General features: G+C 40.5%; 1 protein-coding gene across 1 annotated transcript; it reads right to left on the reverse strand.

Annotated features, from left to right (window-relative positions):
- LOC6560645 (cytochrome P450 9c1) lies at positions 1-1,819 on the reverse strand. Its single transcript, XM_001986773.2, has 2 exons — positions 974-1,819; positions 1-901 (listed from the first exon to the last, which is right to left on the reverse strand). Exons 1-2 carry the CDS (start codon positions 1,706-1,708, stop codon positions 62-64), a joined length of 1,575 nt encoding a protein of 524 aa, XP_001986809.1. The 5' UTR covers positions 1,709-1,819; the 3' UTR covers positions 1-61.
- Between the last annotated feature and the right edge of the window lie 8,848 nt (positions 1,820-10,667).

Below are 10,667 nucleotides of genomic sequence, written 5' to 3' on the forward strand. Positions count from 1 at the left end.
TTAAAGTTATAAGTATCTGTGCTTTTATTGAGCATTAGTTGATAAAGTTCTTATTTAAAATTCAGTGCCTGGGCTCGAAGCGGCACCAGAAGCGCTCTCGCGGCTCCATGCGAAAGCCCTCAATGCTGGCCATCATGTCGAGGGGGGTGCGCTCGGTGGGCAGCAATCTGAAGTGCAGCACCAGCTGGTAGATCATCGCCTTGACCTCCATGAGGGCCATGCGATTGCCGATGCACATGCGCTGACCCAAGCCAAAGGGCAGATATGTGAAGGGTCGAATCTGATGCTTGTGCTCCTCATCGAAGCGCTCGGGTCGGAACTCTTCGGGTTGTTCAAAGTTATCCGGATCGTAGTGCAGGGCCACAATTGGTATGTGCACTAGATCATCCTTGCTCAGCTTCAACAGCAGCTCTCCAGCATCGTCGCGCAGCTCAAAGTCGGCGCCGCACATCCGATCAATGACAATTGCTGGCGGCCATTTGCGCAGTGACTCGGAGATGATGCAATCCAAGTACTGCATGCCCATCAGGCTGTCGTAGTCCAGTGGTTTACCGTCCAGCTGCTGTTCCACGTCCATAATCTCCTCGTATAGTGTCTGCTGCACCGCTGGATTTATCGCCAGCTCATAGCTAGTGAAGCTAAGGCAGGTGGAGACCGTTTCAAAGCCGGCTGAAAAGAAGAGCAGACACTGCGCCAGCAAATCCTCATCATTGAACTGAGCGCCATCCACTGTCGTCTGTCCCTGCTGCTCTTGCTCCCTGAACAGGCGTTGCGCCTCCATTAGCTGCTGTATCATGTCTGGCCGCACAATTTCCAAATCCCGCCGCTGTTGCATGGCGCCAAAAACCAAACGCCTGAAATAGGCCACGTTATTGAGATCGATGGCGGACACACGCAGAGCCTAAATAATAAATGGAATATCGGGGATAGATATATATGCATATATAGGTACACCTTCAGTATATATATTTACCTTCATCAGCCGTGGCAGTATTATGTAAAGCAGCACCTTGATACCACCCCAGAAACTGAACTGCGAGACACGCTGTCCGAGCATGAAGAATTCATTCTGCTCATCCACAAAGCTGTTCACCCCTATGCCAAAGGCGGTCGTCGCAATCACATCGTTGGTGTAGCGCGTAAAGAACTCTTTGAGCTCCAGTTCGACTCCAGCGCCATCCGTTGTTGACTGAAGCTGAAGCTTCTTCACATAGCGCACTGCCTCCACATTGCATGCCTGGATCAGGTCGAACATGAGACGTATTTTAACACCGGTGAATGTGGGCGTTAATGTGTTGCGCATCTGTTTCCAGCGACGATCTCGCAGAGACAGCAGAGATTTGGATAACACCGAGCTATCACCCGTGTCGTGCTCATCGCCAATGCCCTGGCGATGATTGGTGAAGATGTCAAAGTGCTTGATGCCCACCAGGCGTATCAGCTCCGGATCGGCCAGATAATAGAGCGGATCCCTCAAATTATAGACGCCATAAACCTTGTGCGCCTTCAGACGCTGATGCAGTTCGATGGTGTGCCGCACGTAGGAGCCTCGTCCGAACATCATCGATGCCGGCACATTGCCGAGCAACGGCAGGGGGCGCTCATGAGCCACGCCCCGGCTCCGAAAGTAACCAAAACTCGATTTGGACCATCTGAAGAGCAATGCGCCGAGAAAGCTGAGCAGAAAGAACAGTTCCACGAGCGCCATTGCGTTGCATGGAGTTTGGTTAAGGAGAGAATATCGCGGGGATGCAGCGCCACAGATTCAGCTATCACAATTCCGCTGGCGACTTACTCAGCTGAGCACTGAAACACCACTGAACCAATGAGCTGCTTGCTCTCAGCGAGCACCGGCAAAGACTGTGACTGTGTTAGTGAGAGAATGAAAAAAGAGAAGAGCAGTCGAGCACGTGATAAGCAAGCAAAAGAGAACAATATTGCGAAAGAGCGAGAGAGAGAGAGAGAGAGAGAGAGAGAGAGTGAGCAGCAATTAACAAGTACAGCGAGCAACAAACACAAACATTTCATTTTCACTTAAATAACTAAATAAGTTGTGATACTATAAAGAATAAGAAAAATATGAATATTTTATTATATCTACGAGTAAATTCAAACATATTTATGCTCATGATAGCCAAAATACAAAAGGATTAAGTTTGTTATTATCAGCATGAGCGATAAACAAAATGAGAGCGCTCTTAGAAATTTGCTTCCAGAGAATTGAGAGCGCTAAGAGATAATATTTTGATCGCTCTTTGTGTAGTGGGTGCTAATTAAATGACGCAATAAGTTAGAAGGAAGTGTAATAGATTAAAATATCAACAATAAAAAGAGTAAGAGAGCTTAACCCAAACAAAGACAGTTTCATTTATTTGAATACTTACCAAAAGTTTCTGTGGTTGAGTAGATTTCTCAGTGCAGTAAGATTGGATAATTCCATTGTGAATCCCTTATGAAATATGTAATTTATTTCCGTCTGCAAACCATTTATCTCTTAACAAAGAATATTGTAAAAAAGTTATGAAAATCTCTTGCAGCTGGCAGACTTCATAGATTAAGAATTATGAATTAAGCTGTTATACGGTGACTGTCATATCGAATATTCAGCCAGAGTCCCAACTGATTTGTCATGGCAAACTGTCGGCAAGCAGCCACAACATACTTACGTACATACATACACTGGCATCAACTAATTTCAACATTAATCCCCTTAAGTGACTCAACTATTTATATAAATAAAGGACTTAGCAAGCAAAGAAAACAAACACACACAAACACACATGCTAAATGTAGATGGTGTCGTGGTAGGAGAGATGACAGCAGGTGCAGCAACGGGGTGGGATGGCTACGTGCCCAAATCCGGTACCAAATCCGTTGCCAAGGCGACCTGAAATTAAATGAAAGTTCTGTCACCTGCTGACAGGCTTTGAAACTCAACCAATACTGGATTATGGGAGGGCAGCTCTACAAGTAAACTATATGTTAAAAATTGTATAATAAATATAAATATGGATTACATATGTATATAATAAATGTTTCTCCTACCTACACTAATGTTTCTTATTTAAAAACATATTTGACTAGGTAAACATAATAGTTGTCAAATTCAATCACACTTAAACTATTCAAACTAATTCTTTCATGTTTTCCAGTTTGGTTTTTCCTAGAGATTTCTTCAAAAAGACTCGTATATTGAAAATATCTTTTACAGTCCAACTTCATTGCTGTCCGCAGCTTTTATTTCTGCACTTATTCTAGTCAGAGAAGCAATTTGGAGAACCTTTTATTTTGTTGGTCAAGAGCAGAAGGAGAACTTGGAAGTCCTTGTGTAATCAAATCACGTCTGAAACAAATGACAAAATTTGGTTGCATTTAGTGAATATTTAGTGCGCGCATAATGTGTATGTGTGTGTGTGTGTGTGTGTGTGTGTATATGTGTGTGTGTGTGTGACAGTTGGACACGCGCCAAGCTTTTGAAAGTTGCGCAAATGAGAACTTATTGGTTAGATGAATGGAGAAACGAAAGCGAAGCGAAAGCAAATCTACTAAAATGCAAATGTCTTCTAATTGTTCACTTTCTGTCTTGCTCATGCTCAAACACCCAAATATATATATATATATATGTATCTGTATATTTGCATCGGCGGAGCGTGCTTATCTCAATCTCAAATGTACTTTGCATGTGCCTTCAGCATGCCGGCAATAAGTGATTGTATTGCGTACAGAACGCATCCAGCAGGTGCCCTTATTGTTAAGCAAATATGTTTTGGGCTAAGGCGGGCAGGCAACTCCGTGAATAAAGTTTGCCACAGCAGCCACAGACAGGTCTTCACTGGAACATAGAGTAGAGCGATATCTAATGTGTTTACATTCGCAGCAAACAAAGAGGAGGAAAACTTGAAAAAAAATAAAACGACGAAAACAAAAAAAAAAAATAGATATAAAAAAGCACATGAAGAGGATGAAATTTTCACCATGTTCTTCAAGTTTTTTGTACACTTCATCGCCGTGTCCTGCAATCTGGCAGTCCTGCGTCCATATCCATGTCCTGCCGGCTGTCGGCCGTTGTCCTCGGGTCAGACATTTTGAATTGGCTGTTTTTGTTGTCGTGATGTTTTCGCTTCTCTGTGTTTTCTCTCGCTCTGTTCTCTTTTTGATTTCTTTCTTTTCTTTTTTTTTTGGTTTTTTGCTTTTTTTTTGTTTTTTTGTGCTCTCTGTTTTATGTGCCATTTCCATTAGAATTCAAGTGCCGCAAGACTTGAAAGTGAACTGGCCCTCAAGGACCCATCGTTGAGGGTGTCTCCCAAGGCGCCCCAATCTACTCCATCTCTCCGTCGCTTCCTATCTATGTGTTATCCGCATTGCTGATATGCGCTTTTTAGCAGCTGCTCCAACCAATTCGTCGTCCTCTCTTGTCCTTCTGGCTGCTCAGTTTTGCTTTGGCCAAATCAAATATCACATCAAAGCAAATGTTGTGGTATTACTACCAATTAGTGCAAATGTTTTGCTTCAATTAATTACGACTAATAACTGCTCTCCAATACGAGCCACATAGCTATAACAACGACAACAACAACAACAACAAGGCATGCGACAGCGCAAACATTTGCTTAGCTTCATGTAAATTTTACCCTCAGGTCCTCAGAGGGTGTGTATATATGTGTGTATGTGTGTGTGTATGTGTGTGTGTATGTTTGATTATACAAGCCCACACTTGGCATATTTCTTAAATAATGTTTATCTCATTTTGAGTGCCAGCTGGCCTTAAACATAAATGCCTCACATTTCAAGTGATGCCTCCACTCCCTTTCCTGCTGATTGCTAAAGCATTTAAAGAGACCGTTGTTGAATTTATTTGTTAGATTTTCATTACAAGCATATTAAATTTTGTGCGTCGCCCACAAGAGAGAGAAAAATATTTACGTATTATTTTTTCAAACTAAAACCTAACCTAACCCAACTGATGTCCCCAAGTTGCCGCTTATAAATGCAAAATTTGACCAGAGGTCGAAATCTGTGAGTTGCTCAAAGTAAATAAAATATGCTCGGTATTTTTGTTGTTCTTTTTATTTTAAGTAAACCCAAATTCTTACTTATTCGCCAGACTTGCTGCTTATGGCATTTCCTAAGCTTAAAAAGAGTCCGATTTGTAGTTTGCTGTGGCGTCTTACAGAAAATTGCATAAGCTGCAAGGCAGAATGGCTGGCAATGAGTTGCCAGAATTTTCATTGCAAATGACTTATCAAAATGCGAGTTATTTTATTCGAATTTCTCAAATCTCTTATGCAGCTCGTTCGGCACTCGCTTTAGCCGTTTACGTTGCGAATCTGTGAATCAACCGCAGTTCTTATGTCGTTTATAAGCACATTACGTATACGTCAAGTGCTGCGCTGAGCCAAAATAAAAATGCTGCTGACCAAAAGGATGCGGCTTGCCGATGGCAATGCCCACGTCCAATCCAAATCCGCTTTGAATAACTGCTTATTGGAATGCCAAAAGTATATATATATAATGATAATCGCGCCATAAAAGCCTTACAAACTGCATAATGGGAAAATCCTTTCACACACACACAAAGCTCCAAAGAGAGTGAGCGAACTATGGATGTGTTTGTATAGAATATTAATTTATGGCTCTTGTGCCAATTTCCCGGATTATATATAATCATGATATTGTATGAATGCAAACGAACAACGGTTGCCAAAATGCCGCTTAAAATGTTTATGTGGATTTTGAATTGGAAATTTATGATGGAAAACAAAAGCCAAAAGCACGCATACGAAAATGATTGACCACATATTGTTTTACTACCCTGTTTGGCCATTGAATGTGCACAGAATGGGTATAATAAAATTAGCATATTGTTTGCAACAAGTAAATTAACTAGATAACTTTAAGGTATAAATCAGCAAATATATCCTAGATTTTTGGTAGATGATTATTAAAAAATATTATTATTATTATTATTATACAACTTCTACTAGCATAGCAACTCCCAGTCAAACGTTCTCAGTTGATTTTGTTATTTTAGTTTTATAGATTTGGTATATTCATCAGACAGTCAAAAATCTGCACTAAAATATAATAATCTGAATCTATAGTAAAACATATACTCGTATATTTGCGAGTTGCTTATTGATTTGTAGCATACCTTCTGGATTGAGGAAGGCGGGGGTGAAGATTCTGCCAGAGAGAAGACAGAAGACACGAGATACACCTGTGAATACGTGACCTTTCAATTTATGTAAGCATCGAAGCAAATCGAAAACATTTTTTATGCTCGCATAAAATTTATGACCAATGGCTGTGGTGCTCCTGCATAAATGTATATGACCGTAGGACAGCCGTGCCACATGCTAACCCCATTCCAACGAACCAAAACCCGTCACTCCCTGCACCCCTTCATACGGTTGACTCTCTCATTCCATATTCGATTTTGCGTTTCTGCTGCAGCTCTTTGAAATTTGTCTGACAAATATTTGGCTCCGGGCACTGGCGATAAAGCGTTTTCCGCGATGCCCTCAAAAATGCTGTCATGGTCAGTGGCCCGAGGCTTAGAGCGTTGTTAATGGCTTTGGGGGATTGATATATATTAGCGCATTCAACGAAAACAAGAGATCCGAAAAGCCCTAAATTCAAAATTTAAAGTTTTGAATGCCTTAAATTTTAAATGGGTTTAAATCAGGCTTGATTAATGGGTTTACCTGACATTTAACGAAAATATCGCTAGCAAATACGCCGTGTCTTAAAGCGCAATCAAATAGTAGTTTATAATTCTCAAATGGTTTTGTTTTAGGCTCGATTAAGTAGCTTACATCAAATTGACAGTTGATGGCCCAGTTCATAGGCAAATGCTTGATAGTTGGCCTAAACCTGAACTAGTCACTAGTTAGGCGCACATTGAGAATCACAAATCACAGGCACACACATGTGTGGTGCATGACTGGCTGATGTGTGATAAAGTTGTGTATGTGTGTGTGTGTAGGTGTGTGTAGGTGTGTATGCACACACATTCAAATTTATGCCCATGCCTAAGCGCTGATTATGACAAATATGCCACGCTTCACTGGCTGCGGTTCGTTGTCTCCCCGCCCCTTGCTCTCAGTTCGTCTACCTCTCCCCACAGGACGGGGAGCGGTGACCTTGTAAAGCGCTTATTGTGTTTCGGTTGGCCTGTTTTTTTTTTTTTTTGCCTTTTGGTCGGCCGGTTATACGCAAAATCCTAAAATAAATACAAGCCTTATTATTAGCATCAGGCACAAAACATACGGCCAGCCTTGCCCCAAATAAATAAAATAAACCAACAGCAAAATAAAACAAAAAAATAGCCAAGTTATAAGGTAGATGAGGGGAGGGGTGGGTGCAGGAAATACCTTTCTCTTGCCGTGCCCCAATCCTAATGACACATCACTTTGAGAGCTTGTCTGGAAATCCCTACATGGAGGTGATGCGTGTCAACAATTATAATGTGCAAATTGTTTGATATATGTCACCTGCCACATTTCCTTTATTGCGGCTCATTACAAATGCTCAGCGAGCAGCTTTGCCTGGGATACTAAGCAAATAAAAAAGAAAAAAAAACCAACCCAAATGATGCACCCATACACACCCACTTACACACACACAGCCACACATAAACATATCAACATCGGATGACAACAATGACACCTTCCATTAATGGCTGCTTCTTGTCGATGTGTATCATACTGGCATACACTGTAAGAAAGACAAGGGAACGTGGTTGGCCATTTTAAAGAGCTGACAAATAATTTTCATATTGTGCAAAAATAGCAATGTATATTTTTAAATCTAAAATATTTGATCTATTTGGTTATTGATTTTTTAGCATTCTGGTAAATAAACATGTCTATTTTTAAGCTACTTTACTGAGCAGATTAAAAATAACTACAAGCGCAAGTCTTGTATGGCTTTTCAAATGAAAATTTCAATTTTCTTTCTCATTTCCGTTTTGGTAAATTGCAGAGCAACTGATAAAATTGAATACTGTCGAATAAGCTTCTAACAAAACCTAAACGAAACAAAAGCTAAACTACACCCGAGCAAATTATTAAATACTTTTGACAAATATCTCAAATAGCTTTCATAAGATTTATAATCCCCCCATAAGCTCAACCAATAATATTAAGCTACAATTATTTAACGTTCGTTGAAGCCAAGTAGTCAAACTCAGCATTGAGCTATCTTCCACTGTCTGACAAGTTTTACCCACTAACTGGAAGCTTAAATCATTTAGCAGCTAACAGTAAAATTATGTTAAAAAGGCGTTGCTTGCTGTTATCATTGGAAAACACTCTGCAGGTTGAGGTTTCGACAGCTCTTAAGCCACATATTTATGGTTTAACCCTTGACTAACTCTGGCCACACAACGATTATCGATTCCAATCCAATTTTCGTTTGAAATTGTTGCCACATTTTGCGCAATGTATGCGTATATTTGCCTTTTGGGCTTTAGCCCGCATTAGTATTGCAACAATTCGAGCCCAGACCCGGGTTTACAGAGGGTTAGCTGCGATTAATGACAGCACATCACAATGATTTCGCTGGCTGGCTGCCTTATTCGGTTTTTTCTGCTTGGCAGAATTGTCAGAGGAGAGAAGATTGGGAGTGTTACAACTGCTGTGACATTTTGATGAATGGAGCCAGTCGTGAGCGTATCCGGCGCCATTCAGAGTATGTGTGGAGTGACCTCGTTGTGTGCCATAAAGAATAACCAAACAGCAATTTGGACACATGATTTTGCATACAAATTGTCCGGCAGGACAATTGAAGTGTGTCCAGTTAACCGCTAAAGGGCTGCCAGCACATGCGACTAATTTGTTGACTTGCCTGGCGTTGAGTAGATTGAAGTGGATTCAGCTGTTAAGCACGAATATTACGTATACGCCGCACAATTGTTAAAAGCCATTTCGGCGCCGTCTCATATCTGAGCATGAAAACTATCAGCAAGCTTAGCCAAATGATGGCTCCGACAACCAACAATGGCATCCATAACTAAGCCCAGCTCTAACCCTAACAAAAACAAACAAACGAATACATATACAGAAAGCCAGATGGGGAAAAAAAAGGAAAAAAGGATTATTTTTGATTATTTTGCGTGCCACAAAACAAATTCGTTGCTTTTTTGCCATTGTTACTGCGTGGGCTGGTTAGAGTGAGTAGAGATAACATTGAAACCGACTTTCTCTGCTAAATAAAAAAAAAAAGGAGAATAGAAATATACTCGCAAGTTGGGATTTTAATGGAGCTGGGAACAAGCGAAATGAATGAGCTGCAACCTGCTGCTCTTTATTTCAATGAAGTGCCTTTCAAACGAAATTCTCCTCTTTTTTTCCTTATGCTCAGTAACATTTTACAAAAAGGTTACCCAAATGTGCCGGGCGGGTGTGTAGATTGTTTCTTAACAACATCTTAATGAATTGTAGAAAAATATCAAAATAAGTGTCACGGGTAAGCTTGTGATGAAACAGTGTTGAATAACTTTTAATAAAATACCAAGAATCGGACTTAATCTATAATATAATAATAGTGTTGTAGACCAGTATAAAAATATATATTCATATTCAACTTTAGGCTAAGATAAGCTCGAAAAATTGTGAGCAATTTTGCGTACTTGTATTAGGTTAGAATGGATACAAATTTGACATAATCTTAACTAGTGTTGAGTAGCAGCAGAAAATGGTGTTGTAAGCAGACAAAAGTATGTAAATATTTATTTATTATAAATAATTCAGCTAAACTCTAGAAATTCTCAGTATTCCTTGAAATTGAAGCTACATAACTGAATTATGTTGAAGTGGATAATAATTTGATTTAATTTAACATAATGTTGAGCAACAGCAGAAAATGAAGGAGCAGAAAAGAAATATTTACTTATATTTAAGTTAACTGTATTATGTTACACTGGATAGTAATTTGTTGAAGGATCAGTTTACTTCAATTTTATGAGAGAACTCAATCTTGCTCATTTCAACTAAAGGTCCTTAATAAGAGCTGAAGAGCAGTGTCCTTTAAAGCCTAAGAACTAATCCCTCTACGCACTGCAGACAGAGTATGCCTAATTCATGTAGATACAATCCCAAATAATTCTTTGTTACATGTTTCTCTGATGTTGTTGCCACACACACACACACACACACACACTCGCAAGTTGAAAGCCAGCCGATTAACATGAATAACAACAACAACAAAAAAAGTCCTTTTGCGTGTCGACTCAGGCGGCAGAATGTATAAACCATGAAACGAAATGCTCATCGTGTGCATTAAACAAATCTCAGGCTACATTTCAGGGGCATCGACCAAAAACTTGCTTATTTTGCTCAATATGCTACAGACTCCAGCCATCGTCTCATCATCCATGTCTGTCGTTGCTTTCTTTTGTAGACTTACAATCCTTGTGGCTAACGAGCTGGCTTAGCTCCAATAACAGCAACAACAACAGTCGCAGCAGCAGTGGCAGCAGCAATAAGAAGAAGAAGCAGCAGCGACGGCAGCAGCAGCAGCACCACCACCAAGACGCCGGCGCTGGCGTCGATGCTGGCGTTTACACGCTACAACAGCCGCATAAATTTCCGCTTCAATTGGACGTGTACAGCGGTAATTGCAGCTTTGATTACCAGCAACACGAGCTGCCATCCGGCCATTACCAA

Source organism: Drosophila grimshawi, unplaced genomic scaffold (genome assembly GCF_018153295.1).
Source record: "Drosophila grimshawi isolate 15287-2541.00 unplaced genomic scaffold, ASM1815329v1 contig_1367, whole genome shotgun sequence".
In the NCBI taxonomy this organism is placed as follows: Eukaryota; Metazoa; Arthropoda; class Insecta; order Diptera; family Drosophilidae; genus Drosophila; species Drosophila grimshawi.